Source organism: Periophthalmus magnuspinnatus, chromosome 2 (assembly GCF_009829125.3).
Source record: "Periophthalmus magnuspinnatus isolate fPerMag1 chromosome 2, fPerMag1.2.pri, whole genome shotgun sequence".
Classification (NCBI taxonomy): Eukaryota; Metazoa; Chordata; class Actinopteri; order Gobiiformes; family Gobiidae; genus Periophthalmus; species Periophthalmus magnuspinnatus.
Window position 1 is genome coordinate 3,138,725 of NC_047127.1, and position 27,888 is coordinate 3,166,612.

Sequence of the window (27,888 nt, forward strand, 5' to 3'; positions counted from 1 at the left end):
CAATCTTATGAAACAAAAACAATGCATAAAACAATACAAGTGTCCCGCTCAGCTTGTGTTTAAACCCAAAGCAAACAAATGAGTTTTCAACAAAGATGTACAAATATTTAAAGATTTGGCTGTTCTAACACTCAGAGGAGCTGCTCCAGAGTCGGAGACCAGCTGCAGCAAAAGCCCGACCTCCTCCAGTTTTTAGTTTAGTTAGGACCTTGGAAAATCCCAAATCATCTGGTTTGCTGATCTCGACGTTCTGCCGCGAACACGAACAGAACCTCAGAGAGACAACGCGAGGGGGAGGAGCCAACGCACGAGACGCTTCAAAAAAACATCAGGAGAATCTTAAAGCCGATCCCGGAGCTGCCGGAGCTGAGAGACCCACACCGGAGAAACGTGCTGGGAAAATATGAGCTGCAATAAATAAACGACAGAATGCAACACTTAAAGCTGCACTGCGCCACTTTTACGGTGGAGCGTCGGCCTTTTTAGATGTTATTCCTTTGCCTGAAATGTTCCATCGTATGACATTAAACGTATTCATCTAACATTACGGATCTTTTCATTACTCAAAAATACAATAACTCCTTGTGTAAATAGGGTCGCCTCTCCCTAGATCTGAACTGTAACGTAGCGTAGTGCTGTAACCTGCCTGTTTCCCTTGTGATATCTGGGTTTAATCTGTACTGTGGGACATTTTAGACAAAACAATCACGTTTCCATGGAGATAAGTAGGTAGATAAACGTTTTCGCAGGTGGCGGACCACAATTTCCACTAGAAATGTGACGTAATGTACCTTTAAGTAGCGAGTTTGTGTCTGTAATGGCTCATAAAAGTTCGTAATTCAAGTCTCAAAAGCTCGGATCTCGTCGTAGAACAGAAAAAGTAAAAAGTACATGTAGTATTTCTCGTGACGGTCCTGTATACAAGCTATGTGAAATTTAAAGTAATTAGCGAAGTTGGATCAAAGTATTTAAGTACCGCTTTGTACTTGTTTATTCTTGGAGCTAGCGCAGCATGTTTAAAAAGCAACTTTGTAAAATCAGTTTATTAATTCATGACTGGTTCCCATATCACAAGAAAATGCATCCAGGGCTGATTCTTATGCAGAAAACGCTAATAGCCGCTTGATTAGTTAGAAAAAAGTCTAACCTTGGGCTGCAGAGTTTGACTTTTCAAACTCGTGATCATGGACGGCGACAGAAATTTGGGGGCCCAGGGCAAAAAAACCTCACATTGGGCCCCTCTGTGTATATTAATTAAAAGAAAACGAGTCTAATTCTGAGCCCGGAACACTGGACAGCAGACTAAAGATAACACTGATTTTTTAATATTTTTTTTTGCGTATCAGCCTGTAACTCCAAACTCCACAAGCCAATATTAAATTTTGGTAGATTTCCTGCGTAGAAAATACACACAAAGCTTTATATTAACACTTAAATACAAAACAATAACAGCTCTCTTATAGGTTTGTGGTAAGGAAAGGAAATTACCGTATTTTAAGGGCTATGAGTCGCACTTTTTTTATAGTTTCGGGGTGCGACTTATACTCAGATGCGATTTATATGCGAAATATTAGTTTTTTTCTTCATTATTATGCATTTTTTGGCTGGTGTGACTTATACTCCAGGGCGGCTTATATAATGATAATAATAATAATAATGCATTTTATTTATAAGCGCCTTTCAAAACACCCAAGGACACTGAAAAAGATAAAAATTAGATAAAAACATACAAATACAATAAAACATGACAAAAAAGTGATTGATAAAAGACGTGTGATTGATTATAAGAGGCAGGACAGTCTGAACAGGTGAGTTTTGAGTCTGGATTTGAAGAGTGGAAGAGTCTAAGGTGCGGAGATCAGGAGGGAGAGAAATATATGTGAAATATTTGTTTTTTTCCTTCGTTATTATGCATTTTTTAGCTTGTACGACTTATACTCAGATGCGATTTATATGTAAAATCTGGAATTTCCCCACTGTGGGACTAATAAAGGCATATCTTAAAATATGTTTTTATCTTCATTATGATGCTTTTTTTTTGGCTGGGGCGACTTCAGTGCGACTTATACTCCAGTACGACTTATACTCCAGTGTGACTTATACTCCGGGGCGATTTATACTACAGTACGACTTATACTCCAGTACGACTTATACTACAGTATGACTTATACTCCAGTGCGACTTATACTCCGGAAAATACTGTTATCAAAATCTGCCTTATATGCCAAAAATATCGGCAGAGCTTATCGGCCGTCGGTTGCTCTGGATTCTATAATCAGTGTCTGCTTCAATCATGAAAACAATAATCACATATCGGTTCATCTCTACCACAGAGCTCTTTGTCGCCCCCTGTTGACTCCCCCGCTCATGATAATCCCTTGTTCCTGAACAGTTTCGTTAAGAGCTTTTCTAAATCAATGTTGCAATATTGATGTAGCTAAACATTATTAGTCAGAATACTAGATTGTGATGAAGAAAATTATTTTTTTTTTATTATAATTTAACATAATTTTCCTTTTCATTTATGACTTTTACTAGTTTTGTTCATTCATTTTTATAAATATACCACAGATAGAAGGTGGACAATCTCTCTTTTTCATGTCACATAGGCACATTTAAAGGTCCTATATAACACAAAACCACCTTGTGATGTCATGAAGTGGTCGTTTTCAAGCTAACATCTGCTTTTTATCTTTAGTTCAGTAAAGCTCGGCAATCCCAGAGCTGAAATTGTCCAAATGATTCTAGAAATGAAGGTGTGCGGAGTTTAAAAACACAGCGGAGCACTTCCTGTATCACCACACGATGACATCACAAGGTGGAATACGGCCGTTTTAACCTTAATCTGGGAGTAAAATCACTCACGTTTGGGTCGCTGCTGCACACGGGATTTCCTTAACAAATGCGATAAAATAAATAAATGTAAACTTGTTCCCGCAGAGCTGCTTTCACTTTGTATTCGATGTTCCTCAGTATGACATTAATCCGAGTTATCTGTCGCCATGGAGACGAGCGGGGTTCACACGTGTAGATTTGATCCGCCTCACCGTGCGTTTGTCTGGGAATAAACCGCAGCGATCCATTTAAACAAACTTAAAATCTATAGATGATATAAACGTACGTATCTTCTTTTCCAAATCGATTTTTTAAAACAAACACAACATGAATCTCGCTTTGCTCCGATTATTTGAAACTTACTTTAGGCTTGGAGTGTAAAGATCATGTCCGCCGATACTCGATATGAACCGATACCAGCGCAGAGACTGAAACAGCATTTATTTAGTGAAATGAAACGAGTCAAACTGGTCCAAATGTGTGACTGTTTATCTGTGAAGTAACGACAAACTCAAATATCATGAGACTTTTTGGATTATGAACAGTAAAAAGTCAAAAAGTTACATCAGTTTATGTCCAACCAGGACCGATATTTTCGATATTTGGCCGATATTCGTATTAGTCTTATTTGTAACACAATCAAAACACCTGTAAGTTAATCGATGCATATGTTATAATGCCGTGCTGTGGAACATTCAGGTAAAGTAACAGTGGCTTCACGCTGTTTTCTGATCTGTTCTAATGTTGTTTCCTCGTCACAAACAGACCTGGAGTTGTGTTTTGTTTCATTCGCACATGTTTAACACACAAACCTGCAGATTTAGGCTGAGAAAACACTCTGTTCCACCTTGTGATGTCATCATGTGGTAATCCAGGAAGTGCTCCACTGTGTTTTTAAACTCCACACACCTTCATTTCTAGAATCGTTTGGATCATTTCAGCTCTGGAATTGCTCATTTCTACTGAACTAAAAGTAAAAAAAAAAACTACTTCGTGACATCACAAGGTGGAACAGAGCATTTTGAGCTTTGTGGACAGACTAATAATAAAGGCAAGGCAAGTTTATTTGTACAGCACAATTCGTACACAAGGAAATTCAATGTGTTTTACAGATAATACAACAATACAACAAATCTAAACAAAGGCCTGGTTTAGTCCTGGTTTAGTCCCGGCTTAGTCCCGGTTTAGTCCCGGTTTAGTCCCGGTTTAGCCCCGGTTTAGCCCTGGTTTAGTCTTGCTTTAGTCTTGCTTTAGTCCCATCTTTGTCCTGACTTAGTCCTGGCTTAGTTCCTGTTTAGTCCCCGTTTAGTCCATGTTTTGTCCATGTTTAGTCCCAGTTTAGTCCCGGTTTAGTCCCTGTTTAGTCCCGGTTTAGTCCCTGTTTAGTCCATGTTTAGTCCCTGTTTAGTCCCTGTTTAGTCCTGGTTTAGTCCCTGTTTAGTCCCTGTTTAGTCCTGGTTTAGTCCCTGTTTAGTCCCTGTTTAGTCCATGTTTAGTCCCTGTTTAGTCCCTTTTTAGTCCCTCTTTAGTCCGTGTTTAGTCCGTGTTTAACCCATGTTTAGTCCCTGTTTAGTCCCTGTTTAGTCCTGGTTTAGTCCCGGTTTAGTCCATGTTTAGTCCATGTTTAGTCCCTGTTTAGTCCCTGTTTAGTCCTGGTTTAGTCCCTGTTTAGTCTCGGTTTAGTCCATGTTTAGTCCCTGTTTAGTCCCTTTTTAGTCCCTCTTTAGTCCGTGTTTAGTCCGTGTTTAACCCATGTTTAGTCCCTGTTTAGTCCCTGTTTAGTCCTGGTTTAGTCCCGGTTTAGTCCATGTTTAGTCCATGTTTAGTCCATGTTTAGTCTCGGTTTAGTCCCTGTTTAGTCCTGGTTTAGTCCTGGTTTAGTCCTGGTTTAGTCCCTGTTTAGTCCTGGTTTAGTCCTGGTTTAGTCCCTGTTTAGTCCTGGTTTAGTCCTCAGAGTGTGAAAAGTCTATAAATTGTTCCTCAAACATGTTCAAATGAAACTAAACACAGCTCCAGGTCTGTTTGTGACGCAGTGACATCATTATTATATTATTATAACACGTCTTAACGCTCAGAGTCCGCTCTGTGTAATATAGAACCTTTAATATCTGGTGGCATATTTCAAAATTGAAACTCAGTTCTTCACAGATCTTGCTGAGTAGCTGTAACTCCACCAGCGGCACAACAAAGCCGTTCCCGTCCACAAACACGTCCGGCTGCTCCGAGCGCGTCTCTGTCAGCACTTCCCATGACATTTCATTCTAATCTATATGTCGTCGTATGTTCGCTGCACGTCGGCCTGATCGTTTGCGCAGCTCGGGGCAGAATTATTGCCTTGTCAAAACCTGTGACGTCACGTGACATTCAGCGCTAACACACGGACTCCAATATGCTATGCTAATCATGCCTCAATTGTCTTGAATTAAACATATTAGCGAGAAGGGCAGGGCGGGCGTCGCGGTTCCTCCACCATCCAGTTAGCACGCGGCGCGGCATACAAATCCCTCAATATTTTCTTATTTTTACTCATTTTATTTCTTCTTACTTCTCTGTATGGAGTCGGCGCTAAAATATTCCACTTCATACGTTTCCAGATTTCACAGTGGCGTGTTGGGAATCTCGGTGGAATTCCAGATCAGTCCGTGGTGCGATCCGTTCCAGTTGGCAGAGGAGGATTTTGCCAGCTGCATATATTTTGCCCTTAAGTCCTGCTTCTTCAGTCTTTTTGAGTTGGCCCCGTGTTGGAGTTGACGTGCCAAAATGATCCGCGGGTTGTTGCTCTCGTAGAGATGCTAGAGCCGGAATTCTACGGTCAATCTTGTCGTTTTATTCCGGTTTATTCCAGTTTATTTGCTTATTCTACCAAGATGCTACAGGATGTTTCAGTTGCTAATGTTAACTACCTCCTCGTTGACAGAACCCAAATAAAAAAATAGTTATTTCACATCAAATGTCATAGAGATCACGGTCACACATCACTTGCTAACACGCTACGCTAAAGTAGGTGAAGTGTCTTGCCCAAGAGCACAACAACAACAACAACAATAATAATAAAGAGATCAACATCATTCTAAAGCTTCAGGAAAGGTTCATTTCTGTCCTGTGAATGTGACTTTTTTTAGCATCGATACCTGTGAAAAATGAGTATTTACTTTCGATTTAGTGTTTTCTACTTTTATACGAGGTTGGTGAAATGTCTTGCGCAAGGACACAACTTCAATACGCACTGGTCCGAGCTGGGATTGAACCAACGACCTTTGAGTTTGGGCGACCGCTCTCTCATCACTTTTAACCAACTTGATACATTTTTTTATTTTTTATTTTTATTTATTTATTATTTTTTTTACGATATAATGTGACTTTTTTTTTCTTCAATGCCCCAAAACTCACCCCTCCCAGTACCAACCCCGTCCTGCAATTGTTTCCAGAGAAAATAAATACATAAATAAATAAATAAATGAATAAATGAATAAATAAATAAATCAATCAATCAATAAGTGAATAAATAAATAAAAAGAATAAAAGAAAAAAGGATGGATAATAATGAATAAAATGAAAAAGTAGAAAAAAAGGTAATAAATGTTGTAGAAATAATTAACCATTTCTTCCATCGTAGGGAGTATTATAGCTTCATTGTCCAGATAGAGCTCCCACAAAGAAACATCAACAAGGCCAACACTCAGTACAGTAACACAATTTCCCTGTTACACAACAATAACACTTTTATGTGTGTGACGTAGGGTTCAATCACAAGCTAACTTAAGAAGCTAACACTCCCAGGTTATTTATTTTATTTTATTTATTTATTTAAACAAAACAACCAAAACCAAAAACCCCTTTTTCTATCTCAGCTCTGTTGCGATCAGTCCTTAAACTTACACCATCATGTGATCTTGTATTAAATGATCCGATATCAATTTTCAACAAACAAATGATGTATATATTTGTTGGGATGGGTCCTTTGCATTTGACCCATCCCACAATGCAATGCAACATAATACAAAACAGACAAGTTTGATCTATTGTCCATTTTTAAGTGTCTTCAAATTGATCAACATATATTTTCTAGAGGTATATTCTACTTTCTGCAGCCAGTTGTGGATACTACATTAGCCTATGTTAGCCTACACTAGCCTACATTAGCCTACGTTAGCCTACATTAGCCTACGTTAGCCTAAAACAAAGTAGTGCCTCCTAATTGCCCTTGCAGTTGACTTGTCATCCCTATCTCCTTGTCACTTCCAGTCTGCAAACGTCTCCCCTCCTCTCCATCACTTCCTCTCATCTCGCCGTAATGACCCGATCTGATTGGATTTGGTCTCCCGATCCCCTCCGTGGTTAATGCCCGTGACTGTTGCCGTGGCAGCTGCGCACCATAACAACGACAAACACGGCCGACGCGACTGGGAAAGGTTGGAAATATCGACGGATCAATTGTCGCGTTCCCCGAGTGGGTCTTTCTTGCTTACAGTTTCAGTGCACTCCATTATGGCTCTGACAGGGGCGCTGGGACTGGCGGCCATTTTGGATCTTCTGGACTGTACAGACGCACGTTTGAGGAGTGCAGTTTATCATGTTATACGAGCCTGTTTGACATATAGGTGACATTTAACGGCTAATTATGAGTTTATTTCAGTCTGATGGTAGATTAGACAGTGGAAAGGTTACTCAAGCGTATTAACACGGGGCGATAAACGTAATAAAAAGCTTTAGCATAAACGGGAATCCATGTTATGACCGCTCTTAAAGCAGACGTATTGTGCTTGTTTCGCTCTATAGCCGCGGGGTCAGACTCATTTTCACACAGGGCCACATCAGCAAAATGGATTACCAGATGTAAATGTAAAACAGTATGAATATAACTATTTTTTAATCTTGTTAATTAACCGTTTCTGTATTTATTACTTATTCAAGTTCCAAATATTGCATATGAATTTGCATAAATAAAAAAAAGTCTGTGTAACTTTGTCTCTCCTGATAAACTGATTTTTTTTTTATTTTTTTTTTTATTTACCTTGTCGTGGGCCACATGAAATGATGTGGCGGGCCGCATTTGGCCCACGGGCCTTGAGTTTGACACATGCTCTATAGTTATAATTGGGGGTGTGCAAAAATGTTAAAATACTGGTATATCGTTTCATTTAATCATACAGTATCGATATCGTGGGCTGCTGTATCGATATATATCGCCAAGAGGTTTTTTTTTTGTATTTTTTTGTATATTTTACCAAATTTTTCTGTCGCAGTGCTACATTTTTGTGGCTCGTTTAGAGGAAAGAAAGTCGTTTATGCAGAACATTTGACATTTGATCCACTGTTTTGGTGATTAAAATAAACGTGTTTCATATTAGCTCTGGTTTAGCGAAGTCTTTTAGTATCGCAGTCGTGTTTTAGTCGATATGTTGTGATCGTTCAGAGTCGCTAAACTGCGCATGTCTCTGAGTAAATGTAAATGTGGAGCTCGTGTAAACTGTGGGTGAATAAAACTGACACATGGAACAGTCTGAAGTGTTTTTCTACATAAAATCCACAAAAAATACACTGTTCTGTTCATTCATCTTCAGTAAATATAAATATAATTAATATTTATTTTTGGTGAAAGTGGAGTTGATCATTAAGTGTCCCAAAAGCCTTTACTTTTATTGAATCAGTTTGAAATGTATCGTATCGTATTGTATCGAATCAACTGTGCACGGTATCGAGATATGTATCGTATCGGCACATTTTAAATCACAATATTAATCTAAAACGACTTAATAAACTAAACATTTCCGCTGATTTCTGTGTTAGAAAACTGCGGCGTCCAACGGGAGCTGACGTCGCCGTAAACGTCATCGCGACAAAGAGACGTGTAGCTGTCGGCGCCCCCTATGGACAGCTGCACGTCACACTAACGAGCAGCGGATTAAAAAAAAAAAAGTTGTACTAAAATGACGACTCGAAGCTGCTGAATCCTACGAGTATCGCCAAAGATAATAAAACCAGAGAAGGAAGTGCGTACGTCACAGGTGGAGGTGAAAACGGGGATTTATCGGCAAAATGGCGTCTTGAAAATAGTCGATTAAAGATTAAACTCAAACTTGAATCAGTCCAAAAACGACTTCAGACGCTCGACGAAAAGAAACGTGGATAAAATCTCTGAAAAGTCCATTTTGCAGAATTCAAAATGTCGTTGCTAAAAAGTCTAAAACTCTCCGACTTCACTTTTTCTTGCTTCGTCCCGTCAGAGCGTCTCAGTCGTACCTATTTCTTATTTATTGCCTTTTGACCCGGCGAACGCGCCAACGCCGCTTCAATAAGTGATGACGCTCCGCACAGACGACTAACTCCGTCTAAATGCGCTCATCAGACGCACAAAAAGTGTTTCTCGTTTTGATTTGGCATTTACCGTTTCGACAATAAAGTTTCATTTTCAAATTATAAAAATGTTGTTGGATTTTCTATGTTGCGTTAGTTTTGTCACGATACTGGACCGGATACTCGATACCGATACCGATACCACGATGAAAACAAATGGGCGTTTACTTGTCTGTGTGTCAAGATTCATTCTCTTCATGTTTTGTGAGTGGAACTTTTTCAGTATCGTTACCTGAAATGAACCTCAAATGAATGAATCAAGTTTCGATACTAGTTTTGGTATCGATTCGTATCAGATTTTCTTGAATTTAAATGATCCCATGTCGTCTAAACGTTTACTCGTTGTTGTTTCCTCCTCATATGCTGTTTTTCTCTTTAGAAGTGCTACACAAAACTTTTAATACTATTCCGAGCCGTGTACTGCCTCCGGTGATACTTTTATAGAATTATACACAAACATCGAAGTATTGTTTTCAGTTAAAGGTCCTAAAAAGGTCCTAAAAGTACTATATTACGCAAAATTGACTTTTCTGAGCGTTAAGTCGTGTTATAATGTTGTTATTGCATCAAAAACAGACCTGGAGTTGTGTTTTGTTTGTTTGGGTAACCTTTTATTATTAGTCTGTACCATCTCCAAAGCTCAAAATGCTCTGTTCCACCTTGTGATGTCACAAAGTGGTAGTTTTCAAGTTAACAGCTACTTTTCTCCACACTCCTCCTTTTCTCCACACTCCTCCTCTCCATACTCCTCCTCCTCCTCTCCATACTCCTCCTTTTCTCCACACTTAACGTCTTCTCTCCACTCTCCTCCTCGCCACACTCCTCCTCTCCACACTCCTCCTCTCCATACTCCTCCTCCTCTCCACACTCCTCCTTTTCTCCACACTTCTCCTCTTCTCTCCACTCTCCTCCTCTCCACACTCCTCCTCCTCTCCACACCCCTCCTCGCCACACTCCTCCTCTCCACACTCCTCCTTTTCTCCACACTCCTCCTCTCCACACCCCTCCTCCCCATACTTCTCCTCCTCCTATCCACACTCCTCCTTTTCTCCACACTCCTCCTTTTCTCCACACTTCTCCACACTCCTCCTTTTCTCCACTCTCCTCCTCTCCACACTCCTCCTCTCCACACTCCTCCTCCTCTCCACTCTCCTCCTCTCCACACTCCTCCTCCTCTCCACACCCCTCCTCGCCACACTCCTCCTCTCCACACTCCTCCTTTTCTCCACACTCCTCCTCTCCACACCCCTCCTCCCCATACTCCTCCTCCTCTCCACACTCCTCTCCACACTCCTCTCCACACAGTAGTATTAACAGCAGTAGTCAGTAAACAAGTACATTTACTCCTTAATATTCTAAAGTAATACTTGTACTGCTTTAGTTTCCCTTCTATCCACCCACTAACAAAATTCCCCCTGACCGTTCCACTGAAGTATCTGCAGTATTTATCGTGTACTTTATCGTCCTAACCTCGCTCCTCTCCACACGGGGGCGGGTCAAACGTCCTCATAAGTCACAGTGAACCCGGGTTTGTGGTTCGGACGTTTGTTTCCAGGGGAGCGTTTAGCGGTGACACCGGGCGGAGCTGGTGGAGTCGCACAGAAGGACACAGACGCCCACAGCACCGGGGTGTTAGCTTTAGCCTCGGTTTATAAGGAGCTACGCTAATGATTTATGCTACGCTAACGATTTATGCTACGCTAACGCTATAAAACACTTTGACGTGACGTTGGTCCAACTTTTCTTTAGCAAACTCAAACTCAGAGGGAGTAACGTCCAGGGTCAAAAGTAATAAAAGAAAAAACAAAACGACTGAAGTGATGAGACAGAGCGGAAAAAACAGACACATGTTCTGGTTTTGTTGTGGTTTTGTTGTGGTTTTGTTCTGTTTTTGTTCTGTTTTTCGTTCTGGTTTTGTTCTGGTTTTGTTCTGGTTTTGTTGTGGTTTTGTTCTAGTTTTGTTGTGGTTTTGTTCTGGTTTTGTTCTAGTTTTGTTCTGTTTTTGTTCTGGTTTTGTTCTGTTTTTGTTCTGGTTTTCGTTCTGGTTTTGTTGTGGTTTTGTTGTGGTTTTGTTGTGGTTTTGTTGTGGTTTTGTTGTGGTTTTGTTCTGTTTTTGTTCTGGTTTTCGTTCTGGTTTTGTTCTGGTTTTGTTGTGGTTTTGTTCTAGTTTTGTTCTGTTTTTTAGTTTTCTTAGATGAACAATTTTAGTTTGTTTTTAGTCAAAGGACGAATGAAAGAGAATGACAAGAAAAAATATGAACTGTACATTTTAGAGACTGTTACTGCTACTACTATTACTTCTACTACTTACTACTGCTACTACTACTACTTTTTACTACTATTATTTCTACCATTACTACTACTTAATCCAATACTTATACTTCTACCACCACTATTACATCTCCTACTACTACTTACTACTTATTACTACTATTACTTTTACCATTACTTCTACTGCTTACTACTACTTGATACTGTACTTCTACTACTACCACTATTACCTCTACTACTACTACTTACTACTACTACTGCTACTACTTACTACTACTATCACTTCTCATACTACTACTGACTAATGCTACTACAACTACTTACAACTTACTACTACTATTACTTCTACTATTTACTACCACTACTATTACTTCGACTTACTACTGCTACTACTACTACTTTTTACTACTATTATTTCTACCATTACTACTACTTAATCCAATACTTCTATTACTACCACCACTATTACCTCTACTACTACTTACTACTACTTACTACTACTATTACTTTTACCATTACTTCTACTACTTACTACTACTTAATACTATACTTCTACTCCTACCACCACTATTACCTCTACTACTACTACTACTACTTAATACTATACTTCTACCACCACTATTATCTCTACTACTACTTACTACTTACCATTACGTAAACTACTACTACAATAATCCGCTTTATCACCAAAACTTTCCACCAGCTAAAACTTCAAACTTTCTCAATATTTCCTCAGTAAAAACAGTTTTAATCTCCACAAACCGTCACTAGAATCATCTGGATCGTTCCCGCCATTTTCACCGAACTGTTAACGTGAAAACTCCCACTTGATGACATCACAAGGTGGAACGTCGCATTTTGAGCTTTGGCGATTTAGACAAACTGATAATAAAGTGTGACTCAAACATGTGTGAATGAAACGAAACACAACTCCAGGTCTTGTTTTTGATCCCATAACAACATTATAACACGACTTAACGCTCAGAAAAGTCCATATTGTAGCTTTAAAACGAGTCTAACGGGTCTACTCTTTTCAGTTCCTCCTCCATCCCGCTCCTCCTTTTACATCCACTCTTCATCTGTGTTTTTTCTCACGCTCCACTTCCCTCCCTTCTCTTCGTTTCTCTCTCCGGTTGCGGTTGACGGCGCTCTACGTACCTCCCGCCATCCCGCAGCTCGGACCTCTCGTTAACTCCTCTTTACCTCGCCGTGTCGTCGCCGGCGCCGCTCGAGGGAGCACCCGGCGATGCGTTCAGGAAACATCTGAAGATTATTGTTTTGTCCTCGGGCGTTGGAGCTGTCACAGAACTTTGACAGATTTACAGATTTCCAAATGTTGTTTTTAGATTAGGGTTTTTCCGCGTGACGTGATCGGCGCTAATGACCCGTCGCGGAGGAGTTTTTTTTTTTAATTGGACGTGTATCGATCGCTCCGGGCGATATCACACGAGTTACACTTCCAAACCAACGCCATATGCTGTTTTTCTCTTTAGAAGTGCTACACAAAACTTTTAATACTATTCCGAGCCGTGTACTGCCTCCGGTGATACTTTTATAGAATTATACACAAACGTCGAAGTATTGTTTTCAGTTAAAGGTCCTAAAAAGGTCCTAAAAGTACTATATTACGCAAAATTGACTTTTATGAGCGTTAACTCGTGTTATAATTTTGTTATCGCATCAAAAACAGACCTGGAGTTGTGTTTTGTTTGTTTGAGTAACCTTTTATTATTAGTCTGTCTACATCTCCAAAGCTCAAAATGCTCTGTTCCACCTTGTGATGTCACAAAGTGGTAGTTTTCAAATTATAACAGCTTCCTCTCAGCTTTTGTTTAGCTTAGGTTGGAAATTTGCAAAGCTGAAATGATCCAAATGATTCTAGAAATGAAGGTGTGTTGAGTTTAAAAAAAACTAAAACAAAAAAAAACCACAGCGGAGCACTTCCTGTATTACCACATGATGACATCACAAGGTGGAACAGAGTGTTTTCAGTTTGAGAGAAGAACTCAGCCTAAATATGCTGTTAAACATGTGTGAATGAAACAAAAAAACACAACTCCAGGTCTGTTTGTGACAAGGAAACATTATAACAGAAATCAGAAAATGGCAAAATATGGGCCCTTTAACACAAAAACACCTTGTGATGTCATCAAGTGGTGATAAAGGAAGTGCTCCACTGTGTTTTTAAACTCCACACACCTTCGCCAGAATCATTTGGTTTTGGTTTCAGTTCTGGAATTGCCAGTTTCAAGTGAACAAAAGCTAAAAGGAGTAGTTAACTTGAAAACTACCACTTGATGACATCACAAGGTGGAACGGAGCATTTTGAGCTTTGGAGATGTGACAGACTAAAAATAAAGTGTTACTCAAACATGTGCAAATGAAACAAAACAGAACTCCAGAGAAAACAATAAACAAATCAGAGAATGGCGTCATTAAAGCAGCACTATGTAGCTTTTCTAGTGAACATGTCTCCATGGTGATGTTATTGCTATTGTTTCACAGTACAACATTAAACGCGTCTGTCTTCATCACGCCAGCAGGCCGAGTTGGAAACACCCACGACTGAAGCAATGCGAGACGTCCGTACAAGCTTAATGCCGTACTGCGGAACATCCCAGGCATCTCCATGGACACGAGCAGACGGCAGAGCTCCAAAAGTGGAAAAGTGGAGCTTTAAGTAGATTTGGTGCGTCTGCTCCGTCTCAGCTGCTCGTCGCCATCGCTGTCCAGAGTGCTGATCCCAGAGCTGTCCCTGGTGCTGATCTTTCCGTCGGCAGAAACAAAACGCTGAAAAGAACGAGCGGAAACGAACGGCATTTATCTGAATTAATCTACTCCTTTAGTGAAGGTGTGTGGAGTTTAAAAACACCGTGGAGCACTTCCTGTATTACCACATGATGACATCACAAGGTGGAACAGAGTGTTTTCTGGTTGAGAGGCTAAATATACAGTCTAAGCGGGGAATCCCAGACTTCCCTCACTCCAGACACTTCCTCCAGCTGCTCCGGTGGGACCATAAGATGTTCTCCAAAGCTCAAAATGCTCCGTTCCACCTTGTGATGTCATCAAGTGGTAGATTTCAAGTTAAAAAATAAAAGTATTTGATGAAGTTTAAGCTAAAACTACCAGTTGTTTTTAAAGAGCCAATATTACACTATTTTCTGATCTGTTCTAATGCTGTTTCCTCGTCACAAACAGACCCGGAGTTGTGTTTTGTTTCATTCACACATTTTAACACACAAACCCTGCAGATTTAGGTTGACAGAAAACACTCTGTTCCACCTTGTGATGTCATCAAGTGGTAGTTTTCAAGTTAACAGCTCCTTTTAGCTTTTGTTCAGTTGAAAAAGGACAATTCCAGACCTGAAACCAAATCCAAATGATTGTAGTGAAGGTGTGTGAAGTTTAAAAACACAGTGGAGCACTTCCTGTATTACCACATGATGACATCACAAGGTGTTTTTGTGTTAAAGGGCCCATATTGCACGATAATGTTTCCTCATCACAAACATACATAAAGTTGTGTTTTGTTTCATTCTCACACATTTAACAGACAAACTCTTCTGAGAGCTCTTCTCTCAAACTGAAAACACTCTGTTCCACCTTGTGACATCATCATGTGGTAATACAGGAAGTGCGCTGTTGTGTTTTCAAACTCCACACACCTTTACTAGAATTTACTAGAATCATTTGGATCATTTAAATTTCAGCTCCGGAATTGCCAATCTCTACTGAACTAAAGATAAAAGGTAGCGGTTCATTTGAAAACTACCACTTGATGACATCACAAGGTGGAACAGAGCATTTTGAGATTTGCAGATGTAGACAGACTAATAATAAAGAGTTACTCAAACAAAACACAACTCCAGGTCTGTTTTTGAGGAGGTTTTAAGTTCTATCTGACCTTTAAATGTGCAGGCTGAACGCTCTTCTTTAGCCCGCGTGAGGAGCTAGCATAGCAGTTTTCATCGCGCCCTCCGTGCCTCTGTTCGTCTTTGTTTGTCCTCACGTTTTCCGCTCATCTCTGACCCCTCTGAAGGTCGGGCCGTTCGGACGCTTTTTAAAAGAAGTTCAGATGGTTCGGTCTGGACTTGTCGAGGTTTTGTCGAGGTTTTTTCGGGGTCAGGGTCGATTTGCGGCGAAGTGCACGGACTGTAAAGAAAATCATTTTGAACACAGCTACAAGGCTCGAAAGAAAACACCAATCTGGTATTTTTGTTATATTTTTGGAAGTGTTAATTGGGCCCCTCTTTAATATAAATGAACAGGAAGAGGGTCTAATTCTGGGGCCCCCTAAAACCTTGGGCCCCGGGACAACAGACCCCTTTGTTCCCCTTTGTGTTGACTCCCCTGGGTTCATAGGTCAAATGCAGAGGTCATGTCAAACGCACAAGATTACGCATTAAGTTAATTAAGAAAAATACTTAAAAGTGGAGATGTTATTGCTTTGAAATGTTCCACAGTGTGACATTAAACTGACCTGTCCTGCGTTTATTCTATTACAGATGTTTCATTGTTTAAACGTACAGTAAAAACAATGAGTGTGGTCGCTTTCCCGTAGATCTGACCTGTAACTTCGTCTCCTCGTGTCCATGTAATTAATGCAAGCGGATGAGAAGCTGGAAAAATTCCACAGTGCAGCTTTACCACTATGTCTTAAGTCTATTTTTTTATGTCACTTAAAAGTTCTACGTTACACAAAATTGACTCTTGTGAGGTTTAAGTCGTGTTATAATGTTACCTCCTCAAAAATAGACCTGCAGTTAAGCTCAAAATGCTCTGTTCCACCTTGTGATGTCATAAAGTGGTAGTTTTTAAGTTAACAGCCCCTTTTTATCTTTAATTCAGTCGAGATAAGTGGCAATTCCAGGTCTGAAATGATCCAAATGATTCTAGAAATGAAGGTGTGTGGAGTTTAAAAACACAGTGGAGCACTTCCTGTTTTACCACATGATGACATCACAAGGTGGAACAGAGCGTTTTCAGTTTGAGAGAAGAACTCAGCCTAAATATGTGGGTTTTTTGTGTGTTAAATATGTGCGAATGAAGCAAAAACACAACTCCAGGTCTGTTTGACGAGGAAATGACATTATATAACAACATAAATCAGAAAATAGTGTAACACGAGTATAAAACGCCCCTCCCCTTTAATTGTGTGGGCTCTGGAGCTCAGTCTGAGTTTAGTCGTCAGTCGTGACACCTCTGTGATGGTGTGTGTCTGTGTCTGTGTGTGTCTGTGTCTGTGTGTCTGTGTCTGTGTGTGTCTGTGTCTGTGTGTGTGTGTCTGTGTGTGTGTGTGCGCTTGTGTGTATCGTTCATGTTTGATCCGGGTTCAGTTGTCTCTTTTTCCAAAGGCGATGCTGTGTGTGTGTGTGTGTCTGTTCTGGTGTGTGTTTATGTGTGTTTGTATCTCACCCCGGGTCGACACACAACACGCACACGTAAACACACTAACTCATTTATGCAGAGCGAGCCTGGAGACGTGACTGGAACCAAACAGAAAAAGAACATTTGAATTACAAAAGAAAAGCAATAAAAAACAAAACAAAACACAAAATAAATAATAATAATAAAAAAATCAAATAAATTAACCAAAAATAAATAAACAAAAGGTAAAAAAAACAGTAAATAAATAAATCAACAAAAAAACAAATTAACCTAATTATTTTTGAGTGCAAGATTATTTATTTTCATCCAATTTTAAATGCAAATATAATATATATATATATATATATATATATATATATATATATATATAATACATAAAACATATAATTAAATAAATAAACATAAATGAATAAATAAATATAAATTAATTAATATATAAATTTAAATATAAATAAATACACTAAAAATAGACTCATATTGACGTAAATTTGTCAGAAGTCAGGCAAAAGCTTGGACACTCAACTTTCAATGTTTTTTTTAATTTATTTTTTAATATTTTCTACATTTTACACACAGAAGACCTCATATGTGCAAATGTTGACAATTTTAAAATTTATTTATTTTTTTTCATGTTTCATATTCAAATCCTCAAAGTATCTCCTCTTTACTTTGTCAGAACATATTTAGTCGGGTTATTTGACTTTTTTTCTTTACTACATAACTCCATATAAGTTACTTCATATATCTGATATTTTCTGTGTGTGTATAAAAAGTACAAAATAGTAAAAATAAAGACCAAAAAAAAAAAAAATGTAAAAAAAAGAATTGAGAGGTTGTGTCCAAACTTTTGTCAATGACGTATAGAATTTATAAATGTTGAGGAAATTACAAGAGAAAATTTGAGGATTTTAAGTTTTATTTTTTTTTGGATCAACATCAAATGGAAAAAGACGACATCATATATTTGTTAAATGTGTTTTTTTTTAGTATAAACAACTTAAAATCAGCTGTATAGTTTCAGTAAACTTCAAATATTCAGGGATGCACTGATGTGACCCTGGTATCACATATTGGGCCGATATTGAACATTTTCATGGATTAATTGTTATCCCATTTTGGTTCATAAACTGGTTTAATAAGACAATTTCATAATATTAAACTTGTATTTTTTAAAAGCTGTTGTCACTTTAAGTTAAATAAATCAACATCAAATACACATGATTCACTTTGGAGCTACAGAAAAGCCGATGTTGTTTTAATTAAATTTAGGGTCAATGTTTCATGTTTAAGTGAATCCATTTAATATATTTTTTTGTATATTTTTCTACGATTAATTTGCCCGTGTAAATTGCCCGTTACATTTATTGAACATTTTACCATAACACGATGTAACTGCTGCTGTTCTGAACAATCACAACTATTTTTATTTAGACAATTTAGAAAAGAAAACAACAGATCCGTCCCGCCGCTCTTTGCAGCTCTCAATTTTGTTTTATTTTAATTATTTTAATAGCACCACAGTGTGACGTTTTGGGGTCAAGCCCTACTTCAGACGTGATTACACCAACGCAAACACAAACGAGAGATTAGATTGTGATGTTTTTTTGCGTTAAAACTGCAAAAACCGAGTCTGCTTTTTGCACTCGTCCTTCCATCACTCTGTTGTAATTGTTTCTTTTGTAACACAGTGCAATCCGTTCGAATGTCGCTCCTCCCACGCCGGTGTCTGTGCATACATCACGGGGATACACACACACGCACGCACACACACGAGCTCACACATATGCTGAGGGATTACCTTGTGCGTCTTCTTTCATTCACGCCTCGACGCTCAAAGCCATTAGTTCCTTTTTCTATCTGGATGTGTGCGCGCGTTTGTCTCTCCGTAAAGCACCTGCACCGCGACGAGGGACCTTGTAATTAAAGGGGAAGTTTCATTATATCAGCCCCATTAGTCAAAGCACGGCCCCTCGCCCGCACTGTACTGTAGTGTACTTGTGAAATATTTGACCCCGCGCTCGTTTATTAGCCGCCGTAATGGGAGGTGACCCCGCATCGGCGCGAACGAATGGGGTATTGTAAGTGTATTCTGCTGGGAAATCCCGTTTGTGTTGAGGAGTTTGTCGGGTTTATAGACAGAACTCGGAGTGAAAGTGAGGTTTGTGTACATTTTGTAACTGTTTCAACTCGTTTTCCTTAGCGTTAGCATGTACGCTAAGTCTGCATTTATAAAACTTTGACTTGTTTGATGATGTTTTTTTCAAAGCTTCCACAAAATAAAAGCGTTCTCGTTCATTTTCTTTCTGCTAATCATAACTATTGTGCAATTTAGACAAGATTTGAGCCTTCTTAGCGTTATCGTTGCTAGGTAACAGCAACAGTTTCATATGTAAAAGTATAAAATTCACCAAAATGTAAAACAAAACCACGAACAAACACTGTAATATTTTGTGTAAATATGATTACGCTAACCAGGGATGTACACAGATATTTGAGGTGGGCCCCCCTAAGGTTTCTTACCCCCGGGGCCCCCAAAGTTCTGTCGACGGCCCTGTTGAACTATGTTTTAATGAACTCTGCAGAAAAGTTGTCATTTGTAGTTTCAAGATGTACCATTTCTGTAACTGTTTGTGTTTAAGGAGATAATTTTGCTTTGCTTGAAATGTTCCCCCTTTTTTTTTTACAATGAATGGGCTTGCTTTTCAACAGATCTGACCTGTAACTCGGCCCGGTGGCGACATTTGCTTGCGTCGATATGTTTAGACCTTTTTCGCCCTGGCATTTAACACGAGCTAGACAGGATATCGTGGCGTTTTGTTGTTCTTTTCCTCTGTATCATGTCATGTTTTTGTTGAGTTTGTTCAGCTAAAGTTGTTTTAAATGTGATATAAAAGTAAACTTGAATTGGAATAAAACAAATACAGGCACCGATACTGAAAAATGAGCTGGATCGGGTCTCGCTTCCTTGATATCACTTCTGTCGATACCCAGGTTGAGTCTTTAGTTGGATGTAATGGGACTATTTACTGGCAGATTTTGTCCTAGAGCGTCATATATTTTTTTCTTCATACAAAGCTGCTGAGTCGTGATGTGAAGGATCCAGTTACATAACACAGACGGGTCTCTTGTGTAATAAAGTAACTGTGTTTTAAGAAAATAAGCTTCGTTCTCTGTCCTTGCACTGGTATCGATTGATTTGCCAAAGTACTATATTGTATTGGAACAAAAAAAAAAGCTGGATCTACTCTAGAATACTCCATGGAGACAAAAATATGCGCATCATCCACCAGAAAACGTCCGTTCGTGCGCGTTAAAAGCAGATTCTACATATTTCTGCTTGTACTTTTGCCCCGTTGTCCTTCGCTCTAGTTGCCGTGTAGATTTATACCGTAATGTGCTTCATACATTAGCAGACGGAGCGCCCTGTTGGCTCCGGCCGATGGCTCTGGTTTGACTCCTCTCAGCGGTGAGCACGGGGCATGTTGGATTATTTACAAGCCCCATCACTCAGGCTGATACGGCTCCGGTTCTGCAGTGTTCTGGCCCCGGGACTTGACTTTACACAAGTACTTTGACTCCACTGGCTGCGCGGTGCATAAAAGAACAGCTCCAAGTACTTATAGACTGGCTCCTCCGTAGAGCCATTCAGGCAGGAAGAGCTGTTTCACCTTCGTCTGCTAAAAAACGACACCACTTTGACAAATAATATTGACTTATAACTAACGAGGGGCTGTGGAAATTTTCAGTATCGCTTGTTTTTGTTTCCATAGAGATGTGACTGACAGAGTTTATCAGTCGGTTATTTCCTGCCTAAATGGTATATCTTTTTCGGTCAAAGTGAACAATTCTGTGTTCTCTCCTGCTCCCATTACATGCGGTATTCCTCAAGGCTCCATATTAGGCCCCTTTTTATTCTGTTTGAATGAAAAATATCTACCATTTAGGCAGGCGCATATACAAAGTGAACAATTCTGTGTTCTCTCCTGCTCCCATCACTTGTGGTATTCCTCAAGGCTCCATATTAGGCCCCTTTTTATTCTGTTTGTATACGCACCTGCCGAAATAGTCGATTTTTTTCATTCAAAGTGAACAATTCTGTGTCCTCTTCCACTCCAATCACTTGTGGTATTCCTCAAGGCTCCATATTAGGCCCCTTTTTATTCTGTTTGTATACACGCCTGCCAAAATAGTAGATCTTTTTTGGTCAAAGTGAACAATTCTGTGTCGTCTCCCGCTCCTATCAAATGCGGTATTCCCCAAGGATCCATATTAGGTCCCTTTTTATTCTGTTTGTATACGCGCCCGCTTAAATAGTAGATCTTTTTCGGTCAAAGTGAATAATTCTGTGTCCTCTCCCGCTCCTACCAAATGCGGTATTCCCTAAGGCTCCATATTAGGCCCCTTTTTATTCTGTCAGTATATGCGCTTCCCCCTCAAATCTATCCCAATGTCATCTATTTGCTGATGCGAAATGAACCCGTTTCTGTGTGAGATGGTTCCGCTATGACAAATATTTATAAATGCGTAGAAGAAATAAAATCCTGGCTCTCAAACCATTTCCTACAGCCAAATGAAAACAAAACCAAGGTGATTTTATTTGGGCCCCACACAAACCTTACATATTCTCTTGGCCCATTGTCAGTCTTCAAAGTTCAGTCAGAAATCTTATTTTTTATCTCGACTCCTCTCAAACTCCTCCTCTTTTGAAAAACAAATAAGTAATGTTATTAGAGTCAAATTCTTCCAACTTCGTGCTGTAGCTAAATTAAAACTTGTCCATGTCTATGTCCATACAATGATTTAGTTTTATATTTAAAAAAACAAACAAACAAACAACAATATTGTCTTATTTATACAGTTGACTTGTGTTGATATAACATCTTAAATCTAGTTTTGACCCTCAGAGGTTGCCGTACATTGACCATTTTCTGGATTTAAGGCGAGACGCTGGAGATGAATAGGAAAATATTTTAACTTTAGAGTTTATCAATTTGAAACTTGTAAATATGTGCATGAATGAGCTGACTCACTGCCAAATAAAAAGTCCCTGTTGGTACGAATAAAGAAACCTTGAACCTTGAACTTCTGCTGTAGTTTACTTATAAAAATGTAAGAAAAAAATGTATTACAAGAGTTTCAAAATATAATGTTTCCATATGAAATTTTGTGCGTAAAAACTGGTAAAATTGACCTTTTTTGGGACATTCAAAACAGAAACATGGAAAGTGCCAGGTTTAAATTTCTTGCTGCTTCTTCTTTTTTCTTTTTTTTCTTTCCTTTTCTTTTTTTTTTGACATATTAGATACTAAAAAATATACAGAAGGGATTTTGGATTTTATTTAATATTTGAATAAAGCAGATCTGACTGAAAATTTGCCTAAAAATTCAAATTTCGGCTCAGTTTTTGGAGATAAAACTTGAATAAATCAGACTTGGAATTACATATTTAAAAAATCCTTCTGTGCATTTCGTCAGAATGTTGTAAAGTTTAGTATTGTGAAGTTTGGTGTGTGTCGGTGCTACTTTAAGACGTGATCCTTATGTCTCTACGGGGCGAGATGCAGTTTGAGAAAATCGATTAACTGAAATATTAAAATATCTTTGGGCACAGAGTGGAGAGTTTTGTTGTTTCCACTTGAAAGCTTGTTGCTAGGAGACCAAACTGACCAAAAAACAAAAACAAACACAAAAAAAAGTAGTTTTGCCTGTTGTACGTCCAGGGGCGGTGCCAGACATTTTAGGTTGGAGGAGCTATGGGGGGGCTAAGTTGTTCAATAGGGGGGGCCCACTTAAAATGTTAATTTAGAGTCTTATACGGATGTGTTGCTGTTTTAATCCAGTTTAAATGTAATTAGCCCCTGTAGTGACTTATCAAAACTATTATGGAATTCTTACATTTTTATTATAGTCTCATTTTGAACACTGCAGTTTCCATTTGCACATTTTTAGTTGAGATTGGATGTGCTATGAAAATGGAGCAAAAATCTTTGGGGGAGCATTGGCCATTCTATATAAATTCTATAAAAGCTAACCTGCTAGCCGCCACGTTCCAAACAGGAAGTGAGCATGGGCACGCTCCCGGCTCCATCGACTCTGCCTCCAATTCACTTTCTATTGAAAAACTTGAGCTCATACAGAGAGAGCGGAGTCTACAGATGTGGATGGAAACTGTACTGTCATAACTCTAGTGGTCAAAACAGGTATTGCATTCGAGGCTAAAATGGGAAAAAAAAACTTGATTAAAATTAGACTGTATATATAAATAGGCATAGCTAACCTGATCGCTGCCACGTTCTAAACAGGAAGTGATCATGTTTGTGCTTCTGGCTCCATGGACTCTGGCTCCAATTCACTTTCTATTGAAAAACTGTCACCCCTCTCTCTGCACCTGCTGCTGTCAGACTTGTCATTTTGGATCTTAAAATGTTTGTATTAACCCGCTCTACACGATCCTGGGGTTTTAATTTCATGATTTTGTCCATAAATCAAGATATGAACATTAATAACAGACAAATCAGGCGTCTTCTTTCCCTGAGGTCGCTTCTGTTAGCGTTAGCAGCAGGTTTGATTGACAGCGTTGCTAAGTGCTCGCTCCCTGCTACACTAGTAGTGCAGTGGCGAAAGGGCGTTACCTTCAACAACCTTGCGCCGGATTGGCTCTTTGGTTGCTATGATACTCGCGGTCAGAACTCTAAACACGAAACTCCGCTCCAAACTCGCTGCTATAACTGCTCTAGCCTCGATTAGCTTCGTTTTGACTGGAGCTGAACGCTGTGACGTCACACTCACTCAGTCCACTTCTTTATACACTCTATGCCGCCCCCTCAAACCCGCCCCCCCCCCCCCCCCCCCCCCCCGGTTAGCTCCGCCCCTTCAAGGAAACTGCCCTGTTTTCATTTTAATTACAGCTCAAACCTGGATTTATTCTTCCACATCACATCCTCGTGACATTATCCTGCCCTTTACTCAAATCACAAAAACATTTAGAGCTAGTACCATGATGCGTTTCCCCATTTTCATTATCGACGCAATAATTCGAGTTTTCTCCCATTATCGCCGCGCACCTGTTAGCTGATCACCCCCAAACGGCAAACGGCTCTTTCTCCCATAATGAATTTTAAATAATGCATGATCCAGGATTTTTCCAAAGCGCCGCACGCCCTAAAAGTGTCTCAGATCGGTGAATATTTTGCTTTTTGAGTTGAAGAGGTCTGTAATTAGCGATTGCCGATACGAGGAGGTTATTCGTTTTTTTTTTGGGGTGAGATTAGCAAACGCTCCCATCACGCTAAGCACCACTCGAGTTAAACATGTTAAAATGGCAAACGCGTTCTTCTGCGGGGAGAGACGGCGGATCGCATGTGTCAAAGCGCTTGTTAGTGTTGACGCTAATGGACTTTAAAGACGCGCTTTCAGTCGGAGTTGGAGTTGGCGTAAGATTTGAGATTTGTCAAAACAGAACAAGGAAATGAAAAAGGTTGATTGATCGGCAGAGGGTTCATTGAGACGAGTTGAGTTCGGTCTCTTGTAATAATGTGCGCGCGGTTATGTCATCGTGCGAAACACCTCAAGACGATGAATACAAAGTGTGAAAACTGTCACTAAACTATAATAATTTTTAGTTTTATTTCAACTTTCTCAAATCGTCTGAATACTGACGCGACAAAAGGCGCTGTACCTCATTTTTACCGTCTTAAAAACATGAAAAACAGAACTATTTCGTTTTGCGTTTGCAGTTTGCAGCGGTTCAGAGTCATTCCTCGCTTATTTATGCTTTCTGAACATCCTAAACACTCACCAGGATGAGTCTGTAAGTGTGTGACGGTAAAGCTGGGAAAAACTAGCATGCTAAAGCGCACTTCCTGATTATCGGACGGTGCTTTAGACGCATATTTCGACCTAAAGAGCTGCTGATTATCTTGGCGAAAATGAACTGCGATTAACGATAATATCTGGATGATTAAATTTGCTGACAGTTTAAAAATGTTACGGATAATAATAATAATGATTGTTTTAATGTTATGAATAAGTTCCAATTTCAAATAAGTTTTATGTAAATGTGCTTTTTTTTTGTATCAGAGAGAACGACTACGATCTGGAGGAGAAAATTCTAAACGAACAGGGCCGTCGACAGAAAATTTGAGGGCCTGGGTCAATCAGTCTCACATGGGCCCCCCTCTGATATAAATGAATTGTGAGAGTCCAATTCTGGGCCCCTAAGACGCTGAGGCTTTTTTGGAACATTCTGGCGAGTCTTGATTACATAAAACGTACCATAAAACGATTATTTTTTACCTTTTTTATGACGATAAACCATCTCTACTGCGGCGACGGGAGAAAGTTGCGTTTGTTTTCAGTAGAACTCATGGAAAGTGTCGTATATAAGATTAACGAACTTGTAAAAAAAAAAAACGATAGTGTTTCTTTTTTTTATTAAGAGATTCTAATAAATACTTTTAATATTAATAATTTGTAATTTTCTATTTCATATCGGATCCAGTGCTAAAAGTTGTTGTGTTGTTGTTTATGCGTTCTCTTTATTTGAGGTCAGAGGTGACAGATCCGTTTCTGTGGCAGCGCTCAGACGATGAAACAGCGCCCTCTGCCTGTCAGATCCTCTCAGTCTTTAACACAGTTTAAAATTAGACTGAAAACCCACCTCTTCTCCCTGGTATTTAACTATTTAATACAGGACATCTTGGCGTTTTACTGTTATTTTCGTACATATGGGGTTTTTTTGTTGACTTTTTTGTGAAGTGTTTTGGTTCAGCTGAAGTTGTTTTAAACGTGTTACAGAAATAAACTTGAATTTAACTGAATAATAATTCGAGATGTTGCGACGGGGTGATATCGGCACAGATATCGGCATTTGTTTTAACATCGGGGGGCCTCGCCATCGATTTAAAATATTGATTTCAGTATCGTCCAAAATCGGTTTAAGGGTACAACAGCAAGACACGTATCGGATATCGGTATTGACTGAAAAAAATCCGTATTTGATCATCTTTCTGTCCGATTTTTTCTTGTGGCTTGTTGCGTTTTTTTCTTTTTCGTTCTTAAATCCCTCCTTCTAACTCTGCGTTCTTGTCGTTTTCAGATGAGAGAGAAGACGTCCAGAAGAAAACATTCACGAAATGGGTGAACTCTCAGTTAGTTAAGGTAAGAAATCCCCCGCTGCAAATATCCCCATAGACTTTCATACGTGTCTTATCCATCCTGTCCCTCTGTACACGTTTTTTACTCCTGTTTTTTTGTTATTTGAATTTCCTTTGACAAGAGAAAAATATTGCTTGTGATGTTTTTCCGTCGGCTTTTATGACTTCTTTCATCTGGGGAGGTCTCGAGTCGTGGACAATAGTCGCCGCGGTTCTCGTGCAGATTCAAGGTTATATCACGGCGAAGCTAATGGAAAGTTGAAAGAGAGAAAGAAAAGGGCAGGTTTATTTTTCTTTTTCGCTTTTTTGGACTTTAGTTTGATGAAGTCCTTCAATTTTTGTAATAGTTTCACTTCTTTGGACTTTATTTTGATAATTTTCTTAAACTTTTGGAATTATTTAACTTTTTTGGACTTTATTTTGATCATTTCCTTCAGTTTTTGCAATTATTCAACTTTTTTTATATACTTTATTTTGATCATTTCCGTACATTTTTGTAATAATATCACCTTTTTTGGACTTTATTTTGATCATTTCCTTCAATTTTTGTAATATTTTCACTCTTTTGGGATTTTATTTTGATCATTTCCATAAATAGTTGTAATTATTTCACTTGTTTGGACTTTATTTTAATCATTTCTTTAAATTTTTTATCATTATTTCACTTTTTTTGAACTTTATTTAGATAATTTCCTTCAATTTTTGTAATTATTTCACTTTTTTAAACTTTATTTAGATAATTTCCTTCAATTTTTGTAATTATTTCACTGGATTATTGCAATTTTTGGGGGACAGTTGCTCAGTTTATCCACATTTATCCACTGGCCCATAAGTTGCTGGTGCGATTCCAGCTCCTGCAGATGAATGCTGTTGTTGTTGTTGTGTCCTTGAGCAAGACACTTAACCCACATTGCCCCCTACTGGTGTATGAATGTGCAGTTTCTTGAAGTAAAGTGTTTTGAAAGCCTTGAAAAGCACTGTACAAAATAAATAAAGTGCTGTCTGCGTGTAATTATAAAGCGTTTGTTGTCCAAACATCAGGAAGTGCGCTTTGGCATGCTAGTCTCTGAGAGTTGAGAGAAACCCCTTAATAATTAAAACGCTCTGAATGCATAAGAAAAGTGAGGAATAACTTCAGACAACTGCAAACTGTTTAAACTGAAGTAGTTCTGTTATTTTTACGTTTTTAAGTCCGTAAAATCAAGTTCAGCGCCTTTAATATAATTTTAAAGGTTTGATTTGATTTTATTGGAGTTTCCCAAACAAACAAACGTGACGTCTCTCGTCTCCGGGTGTCGTTAGCATCCCCGGTGTCACCTTGCTAGCAAACACAATTGCATTAGTCCCAATACTTGATCCAATATAATGTGAGCCGTACTTTTCCACTGCTGCTCTTAACAGCCTTTTAGGACGAGCTAATGCTACGCTGGCACGCCGCCACGCTCACTCGCCGAACGATCACGAGCACTGAGAGCTTTTGCATATCGCTTTTGGCTTGAACTTTTTTGAATAGTTTTATTTAATTAAAGAGGAGGTATTTTACTTCTCCATGGTATTAAAGAGGAGGTATTTTACTTCTGTTTTGCATTAAAGAGGAGGTATTTACTTCTGTGTTGTATTAAAGAGGAGGTATTTACTTCTCTGGGGTATTAAAGAGGAGGTATTTACTTCTACGGGGTATTAAAGAGGAGGTATTTACTTCTGTGTTGTATTAAAGAGGAGGTATTTACTTCTCTGGGGTATTAAAGAGGAGGTATTTACTTCTGTGTTGTATTAAAGAGGAGGTATTTACTTCTATGGTGCATAACACATTTAGATCACCTTGTTTCCTTTTATTGTTCTGAAAATGCTATATTTGCCCAAAACAACGTATTGTTTT

At 39.0% G+C, this 27,888-nt stretch overlaps 1 protein-coding gene across 13 annotated transcripts in view; it reads left to right on the plus strand.

The window, feature by feature from the left end:
* Positions 1–27,888, plus strand: part of dmd (dystrophin) — a 500,656-nt gene that overhangs the window by 95,217 nt on the left and 377,551 nt on the right. For all 13 annotated transcript variants that reach the window (XM_055226238.1, XM_055226248.1, XM_055226250.1 and 10 more), the window contains exon 2: positions 25,952–26,013. In XM_055226238.1, the coding sequence (XP_055082213.1) occupies positions 25,952–26,013 (62 nt within the window). The remainder of the gene's footprint in view (positions 1–25,951; positions 26,014–27,888) is intronic.